The following is a 23,674-nucleotide window of genomic DNA, read 5'->3' as shown; positions in this document are numbered from 1 at the left end:
TGACGTAGTTCTTGGCGTGTGGACCCTGGTTTCCATGAATAAATGTATAATAAATGGCTCTAATGCCAACCGCAAGAATAGTTTTAGTGCAAACAACTTAAAAATATAAGCAAAGCAAATGCATCAAAGTGCCGGTGTTGTGTCGAGATCTGTTTCCCCGTCGAGATGTGTTTCCCCTAGTCCCCGCCCCCGTCCGAAATTACCCGAAAAGGCCCTCTGTTCCATAGGAAAGGAGGCTCACACATCTTTCAAATTCATACTGCTGACTTATTTCCCCACAACAGATAAGTGCTGTGATTTTCAGGCTGATATCATTCAATTTGACCATTTAGAACAGGGGGAACGCATCCTGACAGTCATTATCTGGGACTAGGGGAAACACATCTCGACGGGGAAACAGATCTCGACACAACACCGGGATAGAGACAGATACAAAGCTGAAGATAATTGTTTAATTTCCCCAATTTCCCCATTGTGGCAGCAGATAGTGATTCTTTAGGTCAAATTATGTTTTATTATCAATCAAAATCTAGTTACATCAACAGAAAGCTGTAGACTATCAACCAATCAGGAAGAGGCTGGCCTTTTCAACTGTGAAGGAAAAAAGCAGATAGAGGAACACAGCAGAACAGCTTGAAACAATATGCAATAGATTCTCTGCAAGTACACACTACAGGTATGACCTCTGACCCAGGATGTAGTCATTATGGACTGTTAAGACCTCTTAGTAGTATCACCATGGTTACATAACTACCCTTCTGTCCCTAACTAACAATCTGCTGGGGAAGGAGATCTGAAGACAAAGTACAAAGATGGACCATCTAGGCTTCAATACAAAAGAGGAGAATGTCTAAGATAAAGGCCTTGAGAGATAGGGGGCGAGATAGCTTGAGTCGAGAGAGATAGGGGACCAGAGAGATATGGGATGAGAGAGGGCATAAGATAGAGGTCCAGATAGAGGATAAGAGATGGCGGTGGACAGCAAAGGATGAGAGAGACACAGAATGAGAGAACAGGATTGGCGGATCAGAGAAATGGAGATTAAGATAGAGGACGAGAGAAGAGGATGAAGGTAACATAGTACACTAGTCATCAGATGAGAGCGATAAAGGCTGAGAGATAGTGGATGGGATAGCGTTTGAGAGCGAGATAGAGGAACAATATAATTTGAGGGATAGAGGATGCGGGAGATTGAGTTTGAGAGAGACAGTGGACGACAGATAGAGGATGAGAGAGAGACAGGACGAGTTTGAGAGAAGTTATCTTTGGTGTTAGCCATTGATTTTGTTCTGTACTTTCTTTATAAAACTTTATGCAAGGCTGATCTTCAGGGAACTGAAATGTGAATTCACAAAATCATTAGTGTCAAGAGACTGACTTTTCCCTAGGCGAATCAAGCCCTTTGAAAGAAAGTATGTGCTATATATGAAAACCATTTAAGGTTTTAATACCACCACACGTCCACTGTCCACACGCATGAAATGACCACAGGCAAAAATAAAGGGTTTAAATTAATTTATTTAAAAAAAGAACAATTTCTTCACTGAAGCAGAACAAACATCAATCCTTACTTCTTTTTTAGTTTCTTTGTAGCCGTTGGGAAACGATCTGAGGACAGACTCACCGGGCGACCAGAAGCAAGTCAAAATATCAAGCAAGGACATCTGGGGCCAACACCATACAGCCAACTACAGCCTTAACGAGGGACGCTCCTAACAAGCCTTTACGAGGAGGGACATTCTAACAAAGCATAACGAGGCAGGACACTGAGGAACAGTCTTAACGAGCTCTTGACAGGGAGGGACGGTCTAACGAGCTCCAAATGAGGAGGGACATTCTAAAGGAGCCTTAAGGGAGAGGGTCACCGACTCTTGATGTGAAGAAAAAATCTGATCTGATCTGATCTGAAAGGGAGCAGGTGCGTCTCCACTTGGTTTAACTTTACAGCCCTTTATCTCCGTCTGTCTGTCTGTCTGTGTCCGCCCGTTGCATGCAGATAGGTGGGACGTCTACACATGTGGTTGGGGGGGGGGGGGATTGCGGGGAGGGGGGTTCATATACTGTGGGTCGTAAAATAGTAAGTTCAACTAAGCAACGGCATACACGTCTAAACCCAGGGAGAGGGGAGAGGGGAGGTATGCAAGGGGAGGCGGGAGACTGAGGGAGTCCACGTAAAATAAAAAGGGGGGGAGATCTCCCACGACGGCTGCAGTGGCCCATCGTGGAATGCCGTCCTTAAAAATTGTTGTTAAATTATAACTAATCAATAAATTATTACTAATCAAGACGTGACACGAAAAACAAAAGACGCCAACTAGTCCTCTGGTCGGAAGGGGGACCGTGCTGTGTTTCAAAGACTAGCTGCCAAACGCTCCAGGCTTCCCATTGGTCTGCTCCACGCCTCGGCCACACCCCCGGCGGTGGTCACATGTCCCAGAGGTCCCACGGCCCCGAGTTCAGGAATGAATGAATGAATGAATGAATTAGTGAGTGAGTGAGTGAGTGAGCGAGTGTGGGCGCCCGCCTATCCCCTCTGCGTTGATCGAGAGGTCAAGGCCGCTTGAGTTCAAAGGTCACATCTTGAGGCGTACGGTTGTTGTTGTTGTTGTTGTTAAGGCTTCCTATGGTCTCGATGATGTCACTCGTAGTTCAAGGGGGAGAGGGGGACCCCTGGTGGCGGGCGCGATCTCAGCAGCTCGGATCAGTCCTCATCCTCTGCATGTGTGTGTGTGTGTGTGTGTGTGTGTGTGTGTGTGTGTGTGTGTGTGTGTGTGAGCGCGCTTGTTTGTGGAGGGGGGCTTGGCACCACGGGGGCTCGGTTGCAGAACAAGTATTTAAAGAGACGAAGGACATGAGAAACGTAGTAAAAATACACAGAACATAGAAATGAGAATAACCTAGTGTGTGTGTATTTATGCGTGTGTGTGTGTGTGTGTGGCTCTCAGTGTGTAATGTGGTTCTCAGTGTGTACGTGTATTTACGTGTGCGTGTGTATTTACGCTTATGTGTGTGCGTTTGTGTGTGCGTGTGTATTTATCCATGTGTGTGTGGCTAGTTGAGGTGGTTCCCTTGGTTGTTAGCTGTCGAGGAGTTGGTGTCAGGGGGATCTGCGCTGCCGTTGGGGGACTCCGCCGCCACCGCCTTCTCTTCCTGCTCCTCCTTCACCACCTCCTCCTCCGCCGCCGCCACCTCCTCCTCCTCCTCCTGGGGTTTGAGCCGCTTGGCGGGGGGGGGGCCGGGTCCGTTGAGGCGCTTGGTGGGCAGGGAGGCGGAGGCGGAGGCGTGGGCCGCCAGCAGGTGCAGGGGGCTGGCCACCGCTGCCGTGGCGACACAGAAAGAGACAACAGGAGGATGTCAGGGACAGTGCCGTACTCTTAAACCGCGATACGACGGGCCGCAAACTGATAGAAATGCGGCTCGCCGTCAAACCCCCACCAAATTTTCCAGTGTGTGAGTTTAAGAGCGATGATTCCTCCATAAAACCGCCTGGACAACTCGCAAGGGAAGGACTGAAGGATTTACGGCAGGGCGGATCCGAGCAGCAGAGCGGAAACTGGAGGGATACACTCCAGCTGGGGCTATGCAGTGGATCAGGGGCAGCACTAGACCCCCTTCTCGAGCAGCAGGAGAAGAAGAAGGCGCTCCCGGGAATAACGCTGTTTAATGGTTCTGACGGTTGGGATCTGGAGTCACTCGAGGAGAGTTACATTAAGACACGCGAGGCTGTGATCAACATCGTGTGTTGACCATGGCTAGAGGGGGGGTAATAAAACTTGGAAACCTGAGTCTACACGAGTGGAGTCTAGCCCCCAGACTATTACTGGATGCTGAGCCAGCATAAAGGATTGGGCTACAGTTACAAGTTAGGAATCACAATACGATGAAACTAAATAAGCTCCATGCAGAAGGTGATTCCTTTGGGAGGGAGTGAGGGAGTGATGTTACTGGGTCTCACCTGTGCTGGGGGCTCCTGGCATACTATGTGTGCCGTTCTGGGTGATGGTCTTGATGGGCAGCTGGTGCTGGCCCAGGGGAGCCTGCGTCACTATGGTAACCGTCTGAAGGGGCGTGGCCGAGGAGCTGCTCTGGATGATGCAGCTGGCGCCCCCTAGAGAGGCTGGGTGGGAGATACTGGGGACCGGCTCCACTTTAACTGGAGGGGGGAGGGGGAGAGAGGAGGGAGGGTTACAGAAGGAGTTACAACTATTTGAGTAACCATTGCTATACCTCACATTAGGGCTGGGTGATTAATCGAATTACGATCTTGATCACCATTTTAGCATCAAACAATCACAAAACTAATATAATCGAGTTTGATATTTTTTTTATTTTATTTTATTCAATGTTTAATAGAAAGTGCAGAAGAACAGCTTAGATACACATCTGTACATTGTTTCCAAACTCAAAAACAATCGTTTCAATTATCGTGATTTCAATATTGACCAAAATAATCCTGATTATGATTTATTCCATAATCAAGCAGCCCTAACTCACATCAGAACCCTCTCACAAAAACTACAACCACAACCTCCTCCCCCCCCCCCCCCCCCCCCCGACCCTCACCTTTGACCTCTGTGTACCCTCCGTTCTCCTGCGGCTCGGTCTTGGCGGCGGCCTGGGCGATGAGGGCGGGGCCTAGCGAGGCCGGGGCGGGGATCTGCTGGAGCACGTGGACCGCCTGGTAGGACGGCTGGCCGCCGCTGCTCACCGGGGACGCCATGGTGTAGGTGACCGGCTTCAGGTTGGCCGGCAGCTGCCCCTGGACCGCGATCAGCACCGGCTGGCCCGCCATGGAGCCTGCACACGCACACACACACAGACCGGTTAGAACCAGGGAGAACCGCTTCAGAGGCGCAGAGGACCGCTTTAGGACCAGGGAGAACTGGTGAGAACCAGCGGGAAATGGGTTAGAAGTAGTTAGAGTTAGAATCAGAGAAACGGGTAGGATCAGACGGTGTGTTTACATGAATAGTGAAACCACTGTTCACTAGTAGCCAGGTAACGGTAAGGCTCATCATCCCTGAATCCAATCATGACCGTTGGCCCAGATCGATGCATGAGGGATCAACAGGCACCCATCCAGCACAATAGGTCACGTCAAGATCCACATTTTTGAGGCAAAACTTCATCATACGCCAGGACCAACCCTCCATCTTCGTGCTCTCCCCCTGGCTACACGAGAACACTAGTCTGGAGTTTTATTTTTTTTATCTACCTGCGTCCACAAAAAGCTAGTTTTTCAGTGGACAGAAGGGCCGTTTTAAGTGTCGGCCGTTATTTATCAGAAGACTCCGTTTTCAAACTCCGACCACATTAGCATCGCCACGGCCCGACGATCGCCATGGCAACAAGGCAGGCCGCACAACCCACCCCCCGTCACCTCGCTCACCTGGCGTGTTCTGAGCGAAGCGGGCCTCCTGGATCACGGCCAGTTTAGGCGGGGCGGCGACCGGGGCGGCGGCGGCGGCGGGCGTGGGCGGCGCCGGCGGGGGCGCCGGCTCCAGCTCCATGGGAACGGGAGAGCCCTCTCGTGATAGGCTGTCGGGCGTCTGGATGCCGCTGGAGTGGGCGGAGAGACCGCCGCCCGTGTGGCTGGGGGACGCCGGGGCGCTCCTGGGAGGGAAGGCACGAGCGTCCTTTAGGTTAGAACTCATTAGTCGCATTGTGCTCCAGGTAATCATCCGTTACTGGTTCATTACTGGGCTAACGTAACGTCGATCTGATTAGCTTTCCTCGACGCTACTTGGGTCAGTTTTCGACAACAGCTCCACGGGTTGGGCTGCGGTCGTTAGGGAACCGACCCAGAAACACCCGGACCGCCACTTATTCCACCTATGTAACCAGGCAACAAGCTCATCCCTAGAGCTGTGTAAACACCGTTTTCTTAAAGTCACTTATTCTATCTTCTATTCTTTCACATTCCTCCTCCAGTAGCTGGCCGTCGACCTCACGTATCTTAATGTCACTTCCAATCTCTTTTATCCTTTTCCTTAATCCCTCCCGAGATACCTCCGTCTCCTTCCTTCCCTGGCGCTCTCCGCCCGGTGGCTCAGGTGTGCCCCAGGTAGCGTCTCACCTGGAGGAGAGGGGCCCGTGGGGGGTGCGGAAGCAGGGGACCCCCCGGGGCCGTCGTTTCCTGAAGGCCTGCTCGATCAGCTTGCTCTCGGAGGTGGGGTCGATCCTCCAGAAGGAGCCCTTGCCCGGCTCCTCCTGCGACCGCGCCACCTTGATGAAGTAGCGGTTCAGCGACAGGTTGTGGCGGATCGAGTTCTGGGGGCGGAAACACGGGATGTTACGGAAGGGTTGCCGTCAGGCTGCCCGGGAACAGGGTGCACCGTGGACGTCAGGTTGGGAGCGGGATTTAGTCCTGGATAGGGTTCTCCAGCACAACCCTGAATCCCCCTCCTCCTCCTCCTCCTCCTCCTCCTCCTCCTCCTCCTCCACCACCACCAGTGTTTCCCCCAGCACTGTGTTGTTAAGGCGGCCGCCTTAACAACCAATGTATATATAAAAAAAAAAAAAATAATAATAATATAAAAAAATATATATATAAATATATATATTTTTAAAATATATATATTTTTAATTATTATGCATTAACAAAGTAGAAAACTCTCGTAGGGAAAGAAAACATACTTCCATCAGTTGTAAAAAATAAAGATCAATAATGCATCGGTAATACAATGGTCGTGCCATCAAGCTTTTTGAATAGAATTTAAACGGGGAGACCCCCACCCCCAACCGTTCCTTGAGCAGGCTGAAGCCCCTCCTCCACCCTCGGGGTCCCGCCCCCCAGGCTTAAGCCCCTCCCCCAGACTGACCTGCCAGCCCTTGTCAGCAGTGCGGTAGTAGGGGTAGTTCTTGGTGATGTGGGTGTAGATGCCGTTGAGCGTGAGCTGCTTGTCCTGGGCCAGCGTGATGGCCTGGACGATCAGCTGGGCGTACGAGTAGGGCGGCTTGGAGTCATCCTGCAGGGGGGGGGGGGGGGGGGGGGGGGGCAAGAACAACAGCCAATCAGATCTTTACGTCGCCTCCTTCACTTCCTTTTACCACGCGGAGGTACACAAACACCATGACCAGGATGTTCGTGGACGATGTACACGAGTGCGTCCCTTCTATGTTTTATTGACTTAAGTTCATCTCAGACATTCATATGAACTACCTTCTCCTTAGCACCTACAGCCCTGATTAGAAAGATATCCAAACCAAAACAGAGAAAGACTGAACCTGAAGCAAAAAGGTAAAAATGTGAAACGGTCCATCTTAATGGACCTTTTCTCTGTGAACTGTTAAAAAACATGATTCTGTTATTTCGGACGCACTCCAAATATACTCCTTTGGTAGAACAAAAAGATGTCGCCCACCCCCACACGTCCTGGACCCCCAGCTCTGGCCCCTCACCTCGGAGCGGTCCCCCACCCCCACCCATCCTGAACCCAAGCCGCGGCCCCTCACCTTGGGGCTGTCTCCTCCGGACGCGTCCTTGTCTTGGTCCGGCTGGGAGTTCTCGTTGAGGAGCTGCAGCTCTGCGTTGCTCACCATGCGGCCGCCCATCCTGTAGCCAGAGGAGCCCGCCCCCCGCGGGCTGGAGGGGCACGAGTTGGCCGCGCTGAGGGGGGGGAGGAGGAGGACAGTGTTTCAGGTGACAATTCATAGTCGATGATTTCTCCCTCTTTTAAATTGGAGCTAGAGCGTGTTCACTGGAGCGGGAGGATCTTTTTACGTGGAGCGGGGAGCGACCCGACGTGGATTTGAGGGGAGGAGCGGCCGAGTGAACAACAGCCACCTGCGCGAGGAGCGGGACATTCGCTCAGCCCAGCTCCGCTCCCAAGCTCGGATTGAAACACAAAGCCCATATTTATGATTGCAAAGACTGGTTGCTATATTCACACTGCAGTCATCCTGACACCGATCAGGGAAAGAGGGATACCCCAAACCGAGTTTGTCCTTGCTAATTAAGGCAGATTTCCTTCACTCTAGGGGGACATGGTTGGGGGGGATGTAACCCTTTGAGATTATAACTGTAAAATGGACTTTACACCAGAGTATTTCAGCCCTGCTGGACCCATTATGACTGCTATGGGACGTTAACCATCACAGCATCTGTCAGCTGAATGTACAGGCGGTCCGCAAGGCTTGTGATGACCTCTTTACCTAGCCACGATAACATTGCAACTAGCGTGGACAATAGCCATACAGCTAGCCTGGCAAGTAGCCCGACAGAAGGCAGCCCGACCACTAGCCTGATAGCTGCCCTGACAGATAGCCTGACACAAAGCCGGACCGCTAGCCTTGACAATAGCCTCACAGCTAGCCTGGCAACTGCCCCAACAGTTTGCCCAACAGCTAGCCTGGCCGGAAAAGAAAATGGAGGGCACTGTTTCATACACAGCACCGAATAGGATTATTCAAGGTGTTAATTCAACTACTTTCTCCATTTTGAACTTCATTACATACGAGGGAGTGGAAGGCAGTGGGACCCAAGAAATGGAAAAAAAAAAAACATTCACCGCGTTTTTCATTATCTGTTATTTCACTGCCATAACCATAGCGTTACGAAAAAAACAGTCAAAACAACAGGACCCTAGCCTGGAATGAACTACAGGAAAAACTTGGGAGCCGTCTGTTGACAAGACCGAACACGCATCAGGTCAGACTGGAAACCAGGAAGAAACTGGTTGCACTTTTCTCCTCGGATCAGCAGAACTTTATAGGTCTACATAAATATAGGGCCAACATGGAGAAGCTAAACTGTGGTGTTCATCATTTCTGCATTTAATTGATCCAACTCACGAGTCAGGAACGGAAACAATAGAGGGGGATTCCAAACAGGTAAAAAGACATCAGATCACACGTTTACATCCTAATTTCAGTCGTGTAACCTGGTCATGTTCAGGGCTTACCAATGACCTACAGCGACAACAGGAAGGGACTACCCACCATCACTAAGGCAGCTCCCATTGTCAATAAACGTACTCAATTTCCCTCCTTACAATTTATAACATTTTCTGTTCTCCGACAGACTCGCTGTGACTCATCCATTCATTGGTCATGACACAGGGGAAGTACTTGCTGATGAATTAAACCACAACACCACAAAACGTTGCCTCTGGTTATGAACTGTTTCCACTGTGAAACTCAACCTAGAAACTAACGTTAAAGGAACCACCCAAGTGAAGCAACCTCGTAAGAGAGAACTGCATCAAGGATGTTACGATTTTTTTGCTATTTATTCTGAAATTGTTAAAAAGGGAAAAATATGGAACATCTGCTAAAAAAAATAGGTTTGAAGTACAAATCCAGATACACGCTTCATCTGCAATCACTCTAAAGGGACTCATTTTTCATTGTCAGCGGGACTGTGAAAACACTTACTGAATTTATGGAAGAAGTTATCACCTTTGACATCACAAATGTCAGGACATTGTGTATCCTGTGGTTGAACCAAATCAATCCTAAACTATAAAAGTACCAACACTTTTAGATCTGTACTTGTTGCAAGCAAAGCGCTTCATAACTCTTGCTTGGAAAAGTGTGAACAGGCATAATATGGGGAGGATAGAATACAATGTTATTTGGTAAACAAGACACTTTTGAAAAGGCTTCGGGACCCTTTTTTGGATTCTATTGAGCAAAGGGATGGCAGTGAAATATTGGATAATGACGAGGTGAACTCATGTGCACGTCTTGGGTGGTGGTGAGAGACATCAGATTGTCCTAAATATGTTCCATTCCGTAAGATCAGACCACAGTAAAATGTCAGCTTGTTTCTTTAATATTCTTAAAACACCTGTCTGAGATGTTTGTTTTTGACTTTTGATGTTGCGTTAGCTTGGTTCCTGTTTGTCAATGCTGCTGTTATTTGTGGCTGTGGTTCTTCCTGCAATATCTCCACTTAAACATGTCATTTTCTCGAATCCAGACCAACATAGAAGACAAATTCGGGACCCCTGGCACCATGGACCAACTGTTTAACCAATTTGCTTGGTGCCTATGTAACAAACTGTCTGGGTGACTATTTACCAAACTGACTGACTGACCGTTTGTTTGGCGTAGGGTAGGGGTGTTACCTGATTGTGCCCGTGGGCGAGGGCAGGGGGCTCATGAGGTGGGCGATGTTGTCCGGGATGTTTATGGTCAGTGGGGCGATGTGCGGCTGGGCCGGCTTCACGGGGGACTCGGGCGCCTCCCTCTTCGTCTTCTTGCCGCTGGACAACGCAGTGAAGCTGATCTTTATGTTGGTGCTGGGGAAGCGGAACGTACACCTGGAGGACCAGAGACAGCAGAGAGGCACCAGGTGAGGGGTTGTCTGGGAGGGGGTACCCACACCTGGTGGAGACATGCGGGGTTGGGGGCTGGCGTCGCGATGCCCCCCCGGCGGCAGTCAAGGGGAGCGCATGGGAGCTAGAGAGTGCTAGCTTGCTGAACAATCTATTGAAACCCTAGGGCCAGTTACAGATACTTGCTGCAGTATTCAGTAATAACCAACAATAAAAGTAAAAGAAAGTAATATGCAACAATATAGCATAACAATAACAGTTCTAAATATACAATATTCTGATGAAGGCAGGAGAACAAGGAGCTGCAGACCAGGTCTACGAGACAAGAAAATAATTCAGCTTTTAAAAAGTGATTCCTCTCGAAAACATTGACGTAGACTAGGTAGATAGGAGGGGAGCACACGTATCTTAGTGATGTTTCACTCCTGGCAGAGGGGATGGATAACATTAGTCACTATGGTAAACACAAACACAGAGTAGTGTGTTCCCTTCAGGAACATCTAAACACACCGCTGCCTAATAATGAAGAGCGAGTTACAACACTTCAGATAACATGAAGGAGCAGTTTAAATCAAAATTATTAATAATTATCGTATCATAATTACATTTAGAAAGTCCATTACTAAAAGCACATTTTAGCCTGGCTGGCCTTGAAGTGATCAAGAAAAGCAAATTATTAAAGCATTAGGAATAATCATATGCCAAAAGAAGAGAAGTAACACAACCCATTTCAAAACAAGAGCTCCTCTCCAACATGCAACACATTTTCCAGGACATAACTTCCCAATCCACAATTGTATTTTAAATCTGGAAACCATCAAGAACAGATCAGTTAGTCATATTAGTGGGCGGAGCCTAGATTCAGGCCAATGGCAATTGAATGCGAGGTCCCGTTTCCACGGATCCTTTGCCTAGCTGTCAGGATGGATTACCTACAGCTTCGATACATGTATACCTACAGCTCGTTTCAGCTTTGAAGTGTCACCATTCTCTCCCTTGTATATACCAACTGGCTACAACCTTAAGTTAGCCCAGCTAAGAAAGAGCCAAGCTAGCTCCTTGCTATAGTGTAGCAGTCTAAAAGCTTTAAGACGGGTTGGCCATGGCCATATAGGCCTACCTCAGGTGGATCTGGCATGGCCACCTGTTCTTACTACGAAGACCTAATCCCATAGTACTAGTAGTTGAGAGGCGGATTAGAGGAACACAACGGTCTGGATGTGGGGGATCATGGAGCATTTCCAAACCAAAACATTACACTAGGGTTGGTGGGACGGAGTGATGTGGTCTCAGGTACCAGGATTTAATGCGTTAGGTTGAATTTACTAGACACCAACAGTCTAACACGTTTGGAATGGCTCCGCCGAGCTGGGCCACAACCACATAATCTGAAATCCTGTTTGTAGTTCCCATTTAGTATTTTTAGATTACTTTAGAAGCGTAGCCAAAGTGATAAACTTGAAATAAAAATGTAAACCATTAAAAGGGGGTATGATTCCCCTTAAGACAGTGCCTCTTGACCTGCAGAAAGGTGAGCATTACAAGGCTCAGGGATCCTGTTATTGATTATGCTGAGGGATCTAGTTGGTGATTAGGCTAAAGGATCTGGATTATGATTCGGCTAAGGGATATTATTGGTGATTCGGCTAATGTCTCTTGCGTGTTCAGACATTGGTGTCTAGTCTTAAGGACCATGATGGTCGTAATTAAGCTAAAGGGATCTACTTGGTGTTCAGTTGAAGGGATCTAGTTGGTGTTCAGGCAAAGGGATTTGCTGGTGATTTGCTCCAGAATGCTGGGTGGGGCACTATGTTATGGTTAACTTAAGTACCTGGCCACTACATCTATAACTAGCCCAGCCCTGAGGGTGGCAGCTGGGGGAAGGAGGCACACTATACGTCCTGAGAGCCAGACAGTGCTCAGATATAGTATATGAGCATCCTTTATTCATTTGTTCTCCCTACATCGTTTCTGTTAAGGGAAGAGTTGCCATCTGTGGAGAGTTGGGAGGGTGCACACGGGAGCTGTTAATACCACAGATGTACCCGAACAACAGAAGAGCCAACAGATATGCAAGCTAAAAACAGCAGTCAGCACACTTCCCCCAACAGCTACTCAAGTGTGATGCTTGAGGGTATAAGAGAATATTCCTGTTGTGTGATGCCTAGTCTTGTTAACTACGATGCATCTAATTTCATACTTTGATGACAAGTATAAGTAACACATGCAGTACTTATCGTGCGTTTAAAAAGTTTTTGGAAACCTGTGAGAATATTAACTTAAGACTGTGAAAAATCATTTCACATTTCATGCAGTGCCTTGTGTGACTTACGAAGCCAGCTGCAGATGGGGTTAAAACCCCTGGTACCCATTCCTATGCAGTTAATTCCAAACACATCATCATCACCACAAAGGTGTGTTTTCTACTTTCGGGGAGGTAGATGTCCGGCAGGTCACCTACGACGAGACCACCTAGCCATGCTGTACAGTCCCTCCCCCTACTACCCTTCAAGTCATCCACCGACTGACACGAAGAACCGGGTGGAGTTCCAGTGAAACGTCAATAAAAATAAAGATTAGCAAAGAAAAGACAGTCAGAAAACGAACGCCCCAGATTCCACATCCCGATAGAGGGCGTAATTTGCATGAACGGCTGTCCCAGCCGGGCTATCGGGAACGGTTTGTGCGTTCTGTTCTTGTGACGAACGACGCCTGAATTAAGAGTGAAAGAACAATAAAGCAGCGTTCTCGCCTTGAGGCAACTCCTTCCCCCGGGGGCCAGCGTGTCTTCCCTGAGACGTTTTTGTTCTATGCTGTTTGCACAGAGACCAGTGAAAAAAAAAAAGGACCAGTGCAAGAGTTGCTTTGCTCTAAGGCTGAAAACAAACACTTCTCCAACGTGCACACATGCTGTGTGTGTCCCACAACACCAAGCCGGTCTCTACAGTAAACAGACGGAAAAACCAGATGTTTGTGTTGCATCTAAATCCTTGTTGGGCATACAGGCTAAATGTGAGCAAAACGTAAACAAGTTGGGGGGGGGGGGGGGGGGGGGGGGTCAATGTTGGGAAGGTTGAATGGCGGTATTGAAGAGAGGCTATGGGCAAAGAAGAGGGATGCTTTGGGGGAAGAGGGGGAAGAGTATGAGGTAGGGGAGAGGGCATGGGATCAAGGATGGGGATAAAGCAGGGAATATATGGGGTAAGAGGAGGGAGGGTTTGGGAGTAGGGGAGGGAGGGTATACAGTAGGGAGGGTGGGGGGGTACAGCAGAGAGTGTCTCTTGTACAGCAGGAAGGATGGTTGAACAGCAGGGAGGGTATGGGGGTAGATCAGGGAGGGTACGGTGTATTCTTTGTTTTGGCTCTGTTTACATCACCATTTAGGAATCTTTGAGACTCATCCAACTAAATTCCTCTGCAGCCTAGACTCTTTTTCCCAGGCTTCCTTTGTGCTCAAGCTTTTTGCCAAGACTGCCAGCGCTAGTTAGGACTTTGTAGAGTACACAACTGCTAGATTACCAACCCACGTCATAGTAAAATACAACCAGACTCTGCAATTATGACTTCTGCTACCAAAAAAAACCTAAAAACTGTTGTCCTTTCATATTGTTTGATAACAGCCATGTTATTTAAAACAATATCAGGGTTTTATCCCTATATGCACCTTTGTGTTTACCATAGTGACTGATATTATCCATCCCCTCTGCTAGGAGTGAAACATCACTAAGATACGTGTGCTCCCCTCCTATCTACCTAGTCTATGTATATGTTTTCGAGAGGAATCACTGTTTAAAAAAAAAAATCGATTATATGTAAACCGTCTGGATACGAGATGTTTTATTGATGCAAAGAAATATTATTTAAAATCCTACAACAAAAAAAAACGGCTACAACAATCTACTACTGCAAACAGTAACTCTGGAGCATACAGCGGTGATAATAAATACAAAACCTACGGTTAATATAAAAGATGACGGGTCCTGCATAATATTTGATTCTGTATGTCATTAGCCCTAAATTATGCGATATTTAGCAGAAAATATACGAACTCATAAAACTCTATAACTAACTCACTAATACCGAGTCATATGGATCCTTTCATCCGATACACAACCCTACATTTCGGCTACATTTGGAACAACGGCAACCATAATGAACTGCGTTGCATTCCCTTGTAAAATTATAAATATCTTGTTTATACATTACTTTCAAGAGCCATAACTTCATGATATCTGTATTATTTACTTGTTCTGCACTGTTCTGGAAGGCAGGAAGTCTTTCATTATATGAACGTTATGTTGCATTATATTGTTATGAATGACGGCTGCACGTTGTTGAAATGAATGTGCACATGACAATAAACCCGGCAGCGCATGTAAACCAATACAAGACAACTGGGAGCGACGCCCCGCTGGGCAGAGCAGCAGGTAGGGCGGGGACACCCGGGTTTGTTTACGTTTAGGGGTCGCGACCACAACCTAGAGACGCTAATATACAAAGCGCCTTAGCAACCTCGGGCTACTAGAAACGTACCGCAGGCTACACCGGTCATGCTGCCGTGGTTCAACCAAAACCGTGCAGATATAAACACGAGTATAACACTACACTTCTCCATGTTCGTGTTTTAGACGTTTAACGTCACAGACGGTGTAAGATCAACCGCGCGCGCGCACACACACACACACACACACACACACACACGCATACATGCGTTTGTTGTTAATCCCAGGGTGTGTGGGGGGAGGGGGTCACCTTGTCCTGACTGATACGCTCTTCTACATAAATGTGAACGATCACTTGGGATAGAACCAATGAAAGAGATCCAACCAATAACATTGTGTCTGCCTCAAGGTTGCAGGGCTGCGTGGTGCTAACAGGCTACAACACGTGGTCAGGTCGCCCTATTCAAAACAACGCTCTGCCCAGCAGCACTAGCTTCCACATGTTCTCACGGGGAACCCAAGACTTACGCCCGTGGGAGCTGCAGGGGGGGGGCGCCGCGTCTCAGGAACACTCCGTCCACAAACACGCCGTTTTTGCCCAGACACCGCAGGTAGAAGTCCCCGCCGCCCGGCCCGTCGTCGGTCACTGTGAATATCTCCAGGTGCCGCCGCGATATGAAGCTGGAGTGGCCCATGCTGACGTCCACGGAGCCCTGCGAAGAGTTCCGTCCGATGGTCACCGACCGCTTCTTCATCACGTACTCGAATTCTCGGCCCTCGAGCCGGGCGACCGGCCCGGACGACCCGCTCACCACCGCCATCTCGCCGCGATTTAACGGTCACGGATGCAAAAACACCGAGAAAGGATATTAAACGTGTAGGAACGCTGTGTGGAAGCCTGTGTGCTACCGTTCATAAAGCGTATTTTACAACCAAGGCATCGAATTGAAAACAGAAAACGTTGCGAGGCCAGCGGCTCCGACCCACCGCCGAGAGAAAGGCAAGACCCGACCAAACAACGCGAGAGGCGGACAAGCCCTCGAGTGACACTCCACTCAGCCAATCAGAAGAAAGGAATCCAGTGGACCTACTGGGCATCGACCAATTGTAGGCGGAGAACTGACTTAAGGTTGGTTGTTGTGTAGTACACGCATATCCGGAGCGATTCGGAGGACCCGGAACGGAGTTTATCATAAAGGATCCGACTCATGAATACACGTGTATGACATCTCAAATAATAACCGGCTAACGTAACATATGAGATTATGAAACGACGGATTACAACGAGTGTGTCTAAACTAAATTATTCACAGCGGGTGACCTGCCTGTAAAAAAACCATATAAAGACACAAATGGATGCGCCGGTTGGATGTTTCGGTATCACATAGTAAATCGGAGCATCCCGTCCACTACGGACTCTATGCGGGGTTTTACGTGTCTCTATCTCTGCAGCATCTCTCTCATGGATCTCTCTACTTTGTAATTATGAGTTTAGACCCAAGTTTCATTTCTTTTATTTAATTAAAACGTAACCATGAAGTTGTGTGTCTGTTTTGTTTCATCAAACCAATGCACTGTATATCTCCTCACTGCATGCATTTTTTATTGTTTTAATCGTTCATTTTACATCGTACGAGACCGGACAAAATTGATATGTCAACCGCAGGTCGTGACGTCACTGAGTTGAATGACCCCCTCCGCCCAGTCCGGTCGAGGCCCCTTGTTTGTAAACACCAGAGGTCAGGGTTCATGTTCGGTCTGGTGGGGGATGGGAGAGCTCGGAGGGTAAGGAAGTGGTAATCACTTGTTGATCCAACCCTTCTGATGAGAGTCACCGACATTAACATACAAAAGCGCCAAACTGTTAACTATAGCCTAGTAAGCCTACCCTGTTTTAGAAATTATCACAGTATAATGGATATTAATGCATATCCTGCAATATTATTTAACAATGAGGGATTGAGGGAATTTGAATTGTCTGATATATATATATGTATATATATATGCATACACAATGTGTACGTTGCTTTTGAGTGACTCGTCTCTCTATCTGCGTCCTTACCGAACAAGCCAGTCTTAATTCTGGTGTGTCTATTGGATTTTGAAGTATAGACAAATGGCAATCAATTACCGGTACCATGTCTCTGTCAGATGCTGTCAATTACAGCACTGAAAACCTCAATGCCGATTACCACCACTAGAGGGAGACATGCATCTATACAATCCGTTGAGTTTCGATGAGTTTCCAGCCATTTTAAAGGTCTGCTGAGCAGCGTTTAACACGAGGTGGAGTTTCGCCCTAATGGGTAGATCTGACCTGGACTATATTCGCTCTACCTCGAGAGGGTTCCGCTAATATAGATGACCTTTGTTGAACTGAAAGTTGCCATAACGCATGACAGAAATGTAAATGTTATTAATATCTGGGACTATTAAGCCATGGCCTTTGAAGCTATTTTATAAAGATCTGCCTTTGCATTATCATGTTTGTATGTCTCCAAACATGCTTTACCAGCTAACATGCTCTACTATACTTGTGTTTGGTGTATAGTTGTAAGCCCCTCTGTTTTCCCTGCAGAGTGCGGGCTGTTAACCATAAGTGCTGCTGAGGGTTTCACTAAAAGCCTTAAGTGCTCTTCTTTCTCATAATGTGGAAAAATAAAAAACTCCTTCTGGACTCACAACTTTGTAGTCAACCGAAACACGACTAGGACCTCTAGGTCCTCTGTAGATTCAGAGGATGACTAATTCGCGCTTTCATGGCGATGTCGTTCATTAAACAAATCAATACTACCCTCAGGCCCCAGAGACACTGATGGCTCAGCTGTCTGGCTCACCCTGGGAGCAGCTAACAGGCTAACACGCAGCTAGCACGCCAACAGGCTGAGAGGCAGAGCTAATGGCTCTGGAATATGTGATGCCCTGCAATGAGGTAAACATTGAAAACAACTTGAGGGCAAGATAGCCTCCATCTGATATGAGACCAGAACAGCAGGGAGGCGGTCTCTCCTCGCTTCTCTATACCCCTCTCTCTCTCTCTCGCTGACTCTCTTACTCTCCACAACTCTCTCCACCTCTCTCTATCCCCCTCTCTCCACCCTGACTCCCCTTCTTCCAGCACATTCGCCATCTCCTTTTCCCTCTCCCCACTTCCTTTTTCTAGCCGTCTGTCTCCCACTCCATCCCTCTCTCCCTCCATATTTTTCCATCTCCCCCTACTACCTAATCTGTCGCTCCCCCCTCCTCTCTATCTTTCTCTATACCCCCTCTCTCTTTGAAAAACATGCACACTCTACGCCAACCTACTGTATTTCCTGTCTGGGGCTGGGGGGGGGGGGGGGGATCTAAATGGGAACATTAATATGTATCCAAGCAGAGTGCTGATTACAGAACACAAGCGATGGGTGTGGAACTGTAATCAGACACTAGCTGGCCTTACGACAGAGTGACTGACTGAACAACAGACTGACTGACTGAACAACAGACTGACTGGACAGACTAACTGACTACCCACCGGCTGACGGACTGGCTGACAGAGATGGAACAGGCCCAAATGTTCAACATGATAGAAGGCTGGAGCCAGCCCTGGCTCGATGGTAATAGGGTTAGACATAATGCTGGCTGTACATTTCCAGTTGGCTGAAATGGTTTTGGGTGCAGTCTTTCCTTTGTGATGAGGAGGTGGTTGATAATTAGCAGTTGGAACTACAGGAAGGATCTGAGGTGGATACAAACCAGTGGAGCCTGTTGGGTTGGTTTCCAGTAGGCCTAAAGCCACAACGCTACACTATATGCAACGCTATAAACAAACACAGGACTAGGCTCTTCCAGTCTTTCAACATTTTTCAGTGTTTTTTAATGCTTTAGTTGCAGCGTGACATAACATACTTATACCAAACACAAAACTGGAAACCAGACAATAAACAGACAAATAAGGCATTATCTATTAAAGTGCTTAAATTAAATCAGAAATATTCCACTTCAAAGTAAAGTCCCGGGAGTCTGCGTTGTCGACCTCCAACGTGGTGTTATGTTGTCGTCAAGTTCCAATTCCAATATCAAAACGGTGCTCCTGCCTGTTAAACCCATCCTGTCCAGTCCACATCTGACGGACACCCATCCTGTACATCCTTCATGGGAACAACCAAAGCCTCCAGAGCCCCAGAACATCAGCATCTCCAGTCTCCAACCGTCTCCCACAGACAGGTGGGAGGCGGTCCAGTCCACCTCCACGGGACCCGAAGCCATGGACCTCTGAGCAGTCCGCCGCAGACACAAGATCTCCAGATCCCTTCCATATCCGGTCACTTTGGCAGGAGATCTTCGTAAGGTACCGTGAGGCCCCCCATATACCAGAAGATCCAGAAGATCAGGCTGACGAAGATGAGGAGCGGCCCTGACAGGATGAAGAAGTCCCAAAAGCTGATGGGTGCAAAGATCCCAGCCAGTAGGAGGCCGAGGCCGACCAGGTCGAAGATCAACGCTAGCACCAGGAACAGGGCGCAGCGCTCGTTAGGGTTCTTTTTACGACAACAGTCCATCGCGGGGCGGGTAGGGATGTGCTCTCTGCACGGGACGGTAGGATGTTCTGAGGTGTCCGAGGAGAGCTTCGTCAGATAAATGGCTTTTTTGTTACCCCCCACCCACCACCCACTTCCCCTACAGCACGCCTTTTACATTTCTTACATAGCATCATTTGCAGGACGACCTGTCTCATGGCATTTGACTAACAAAAGGGCCGGTGACTGCGACTTGACGCAGTCCGTCCAGATTCCTCCATAGGGCTGATTGACTGGTTCTAAGTCTTCCCTGAATAGAAGCCCTTGATCAGAGTTCAAGTGACACCTTGACACCACATACAGACACTCACGCTGTAATAACAAAGTTGTCCTTAAGAGAGAAGATAAAACAAACAAGAGATTCGAGACGTCATGATGACCAAGATGGCATAGAGCTAGCTTTGTATCCAGTCCGTCCTGTGACACCTTTGGTGAATAGGTGAGCATGGATGTGGACCCTACCAGTTTTGGCAGGCCAATCAGGTGGCATTTGAACTGTAATTGGGCGGAATGGGCATGAAACGAGCATTCCGTGCCACACACTTAAATAGCATCTGCTACCTACATACCTGCTAGGGTTGGTTACAGCTGAGCTCATGTGAGCCATCAGGGCAGATAAGATAAGACAAGGCACTTTGTCAGGGAGGATACAATACATGTACTCTATTAGACATTATGGTAGTATGGTTGATGGCAATATCTGATAATAGAACATGCATGTCATCTAGGCTGAGGGAGTCAGGATTTGTAGTGTCATCCTGATCTACCAATGTCCGGGCTCTCTCTTCCTATGAGCTGGGTATGCCTGAGCTTAAGTATAAGAACATGACAAGAACAACAAGAACATCAAGGAGCATGAATATGGATTTTTCACAAATTATTTGACAAAAGCAATAACCGAAACATGTAAAAGAATCAGATATCCCTCTGTCGGAAGTCTATCCCTCTCTGCCGTCAATAAACCAATGTAACTGAATGTCTCTCTCTCCCTCACCCATAACGCTAAATTTAGTTATATTATATTATCAGATTTGTAATCAACCCTACAGTCAAATGAAAAAGTAGTACTTCCTCAGTAATGAGGATTTCAGTCATTGTCAAATTGAAATGTCTAGTGGTTTCTAATTGCTCTAGAAACATCCAATATGACACAGAATACCCAGCCACTAATGTGGTGCTTTACAGTGAATCTATCAGACCGGATATCTACACAAGGCAAGTTGATTTCTTGTAAATAACAGAATTTCCTGTAAGACTTGGGAGTGTTCTTGTTGAGCTGCATTAAATAAAAAGTGAACAGGTTCTTAATTAAATATGTACAAATAGGTTGAGAACCATAGCTAGGGTTCTAGTGGACTGTGTCATTTTGTCAGGTTTTCTGGGGACACACACACACACACAAACCAGTCGGACCGGTGAACTTGTTGCTCTGCAGCAAATCAAACAACAAACATGGACCTAGTATAACTATTCCTTTCCACGCCCATAGCTACACACACGCATGCACACACTCAGATTCACCGCCATTATATAACAATGAACACATCAGTCCAACCTCCCTCTACACACAGACAATCAATATTTAAACAATAAACATAAATAAGCAGCATTTGGTGAAAGAAAGAATATGTAGGCTATTATTATTTTCTGGATGGAATGTCCTCGCAGTTCACCCCTACAAAAAGCATAGGCCTAAAGGGTTCAGAACTCAAGACCTCATGAGCCGCCAAAGAAGAGGGGTTGGCTTCCAGGGGATGGGTGTGACATCATGAGCCTAGGGGTCATCTGAATGAGTGGAAGCAAAATAAAAAGAACAGAAAATAAACGATATCGGTTATCTGGGTATTGTGTAATCAAACAATATCGGGATTGATGATTATACAACTGAAATGTGAAATAAATAATGATAATTGTAGATGTATTTATTGTAAGTCAATACAGTGGGGGAGTAGGACTAATTTTGTTACATTTAATTATTCTTTTGAAACCCTTTTTGACTTTGTTTGACGTTGTTTTGTGTAAGCAAGGCCTTCATGCCATTTATGCGGGGCCCGTCTGTACTCGGGTTGGTTATTTTATAAGCAGGTTGTAGATGATATAGGGTTTTGACAGTATATGGTCTCAGACTCAGATTTATCAGTGGACCTCTGTATTACCCGTAGTGGTGGTGGTGGCGGTGCTGGTCTCGTCTGACAGCCCGGTGTCGGACCCCTTCTCCTCCGCGGGGGACTCCGAGTCCAGCGAGGCGTCATAACCTTCGTTCTGGTAAGCGGACGACTTGCCCCACGTCACGCGGGACGCCTTGCGAGGGGGTAAGCTCTCCTCTCCGTTGTCTGCCCCATCCTCGAGGAACTTGGCGGGCGGGTCACGTTTGAGCGTGGGGTTCAACTTCTCCGACAGCTTTCGGACCAGCCTCGAGAAGCTGTTGGCGCCTTCGTCGTAGTCCAGGTCCTCCTCGGCCAGCTTGATGTTGCCGACGTACCAGCAGAGCCAGAAGGCGATGCTGATGAAGATCACGATCGAGCCCGTGTAGATCAAGAAGTCGCCGTAAAATTGGCCGCTGATGCGCAGATTCCCGAAGATGCCCAAGAGGAGAAGGACAAACCCGACGACGTCAAACACGACAGCGATTACGAACAGCGAGATGCACTCGCCTATCTTGAACTTCATCATGTTTAGAACTCCAGAGACTAGACCTTCATAACGGGAGATGCTGCTTAACCATTGTTCCCCTCCGCTCAGCTGACACGCACCTGTGTGGAGACGCCCTGTGACGTCTTTAAGATAAACAAAGCTTTTTGTCACATGCGCTCTGCTCCCAGGAGAGTCCAGGTACTTTGCAGATGGTACTAAAGTTGGCTCTGTGCTGTTTCCCATGATATAAACAAGGAGGTCGGCTCTGTAGGTGTCACGCCATCGTGTCTCTGTGAGAAGATGCAAATCATGCACACGATGCAGTCACTATTCCACAAACGTTGTTTCTTTTAACATGCGATTTCAAGTCAAATAGCATCCCCCTGTAGGCCCACATCCACACCTCAGGTGTATCAACAGTGAAGAACTGCACATAGAAAACGTTTTCTTTCAGGAAGGGATACTATTAGCAGCACTATGTCAGCAGGTGTGACTGTTGTTGCGTACAAAGTTATACAACAATAGTTAAAAAGCAAGTAATGCGTATACATAATGGGTGCATGGCGTCGCTTGTGAAGGATATTCAAATACTATGAAAATGTAATGTTTTGAATTCACGCATCCAACCTTCTCAGACCAGATTAAGTCAAAGTATTGTCCTTACATGGAAATGGTTGATGTTTCGAGATTCTACTGTCTGCTTGTAATCACAGAGTCTTAATGGACATGTTCTGTCCGATGGACACTTTAATCACCACAAACCTCTTATCTGACTTGAATTATTCATGAGCCTCTATGCACAATGACATTATGCATTAATGCTGAATTCTTCTGGTGAATTATTGATTGTGAAAGTGCTAGTAAGTGTCCCAATATTAAATACTAAAGTTATTAATGCTGCTTCTCGCCGCAGCGCATCCTGTGCAACCGTGCGTTCTTTGTACAAAAGGAACGTTTGGTTACAGTGAATATGCGTTCTTTGGTATTAGTGACTGTGAATTAGTGAATAGTACGTCTAGCCATGCACGCCTGAGACGACGTTGCCTCCCCGCCCTGAGCCCAACTCACAACCGCGGCATCAACGCCCATATCGCTTGTCCTCCGAACACTCCCGGGCTGACAAAAGGCACAGAGGCTGAAGAGGCGCCCTTTCCCAGTCCCCAGGGTTCCCAGAAGAACACCGTCGGCCACCGAAAACCCCGGCCGAAATGTCATGCGATGTAACCATAACCGAGCCGTGTCGCATGAGGTCACGGGGTCAAAAGGGGTCAAACGTTAAACTGGGGCGGCCTGTAGTAGCTGAGTGGCCGTTTGAGCACCGGCTGCTTGCGGTTCTTCTTGGTGATGGGGATGAGGACCACGCCCACCACCAGCACCATCAGCCCGATGGACAGCAGGCCCGGGCCCAGGATGCGGGTCACCTTGTCGAGGTATCCCGTAAAGTACAGTCCACTGATGATGACGCCGCAGGCCAGGAAGCTGCCCCCCGTGGTCATCAGGTGGATGGCGAACCAGTAGACCTGGTAGATCCCCGGGCCGCTGGCCTCGGTGGTCCACAGGGACTCGCTCCGGGACAGGCTGAAGACGGTGCTCTCGGTGCGGCTGGGGGGCGTCAGCTGGTCCCGGGACTGGGACAGGGGGCACTCCCCCAGCGGGATGTTCTCTGGGCTCCCCGTCATCCTGCCGCCGCCGCCGCCGCCGGCCGCCCGCTCCCTCTCTCCCTCGCTCTCTCTGGGTGAGTGAGGCGCCTGGGGGAGAG

General features: G+C 48.1%; 2 protein-coding genes across 2 annotated transcripts; both read right to left on the bottom strand.

The window, feature by feature from the left end:
- Window positions 1-1,500: 1,500 nt before the first annotated feature.
- LOC132445729 (forkhead box protein K2-like) lies at window positions 1,501-15,768 on the bottom strand. The gene is made up of 9 exons (XM_060035848.1): window positions 15,251-15,768; window positions 10,071-10,265; window positions 7,456-7,609; window positions 6,822-6,968; window positions 6,077-6,270; window positions 5,390-5,613; window positions 4,564-4,797; window positions 3,956-4,153; window positions 1,501-3,317 (listed from the first exon to the last, which is right to left on the bottom strand). Exons 1-9 carry the CDS (start codon window positions 15,541-15,543, stop codon window positions 3,052-3,054), a joined length of 1,905 nt encoding a protein of 634 aa, XP_059891831.1. The 5' UTR covers window positions 15,544-15,768; the 3' UTR covers window positions 1,501-3,051.
- A 2,779-nt stretch (window positions 15,769-18,547) lies between these two features.
- LOC132445950 (transmembrane protein 238-like) lies at window positions 18,548-23,136 on the bottom strand. The gene is made up of 2 exons (XM_060035960.1): window positions 21,438-23,136; window positions 18,548-21,066 (listed from the first exon to the last, which is right to left on the bottom strand). The coding sequence occupies exons 1-2, from the start codon at window positions 22,156-22,158 to the stop codon at window positions 21,056-21,058; spliced, it is 732 nt and encodes a 243-aa protein (XP_059891943.1). The 5' UTR covers window positions 22,159-23,136; the 3' UTR covers window positions 18,548-21,055.
- Between the last annotated feature and the right edge of the window lie 538 nt (window positions 23,137-23,674).

Source organism: Gadus macrocephalus, chromosome 2 (genome assembly GCF_031168955.1).
Source record: "Gadus macrocephalus chromosome 2, ASM3116895v1".
In the NCBI taxonomy this organism is placed as follows: domain Eukaryota; kingdom Metazoa; phylum Chordata; class Actinopteri; order Gadiformes; family Gadidae; genus Gadus; species Gadus macrocephalus.
Note: the sequence above shows the minus strand (reverse complement) of the source record. Positions and strands in the feature narration are given on the sequence as shown.

Coding starts and splice junctions, on each gene's coding strand:
- LOC132445729 (XM_060035848.1), bottom strand. CDS start 15,543: ATGGCGGTGGTGAGCGGGTCGTCCGGGCCGGTCGCCCGGCTCGAGGGC. Junction 5,614..6,076: donor CACGGGCCCCTCTCCTCCAG/GTGAGACGCTAC, acceptor CTTCCCTCCCAG/GAGCGCCCCGGCGTCCCCCA. Junction 4,798..5,389: donor CTTCGCTCAGAACACGCCAG/GTGAGCGAGGTG, acceptor GTGCGTGTGCAG/GCTCCATGGCGGGCCAGCCG.
- LOC132445950 (XM_060035960.1), bottom strand. CDS start 22,158: ATGGGAAACAGCACAGAGCCAACTTTAGTACCATCTGCAAAGTACCTG.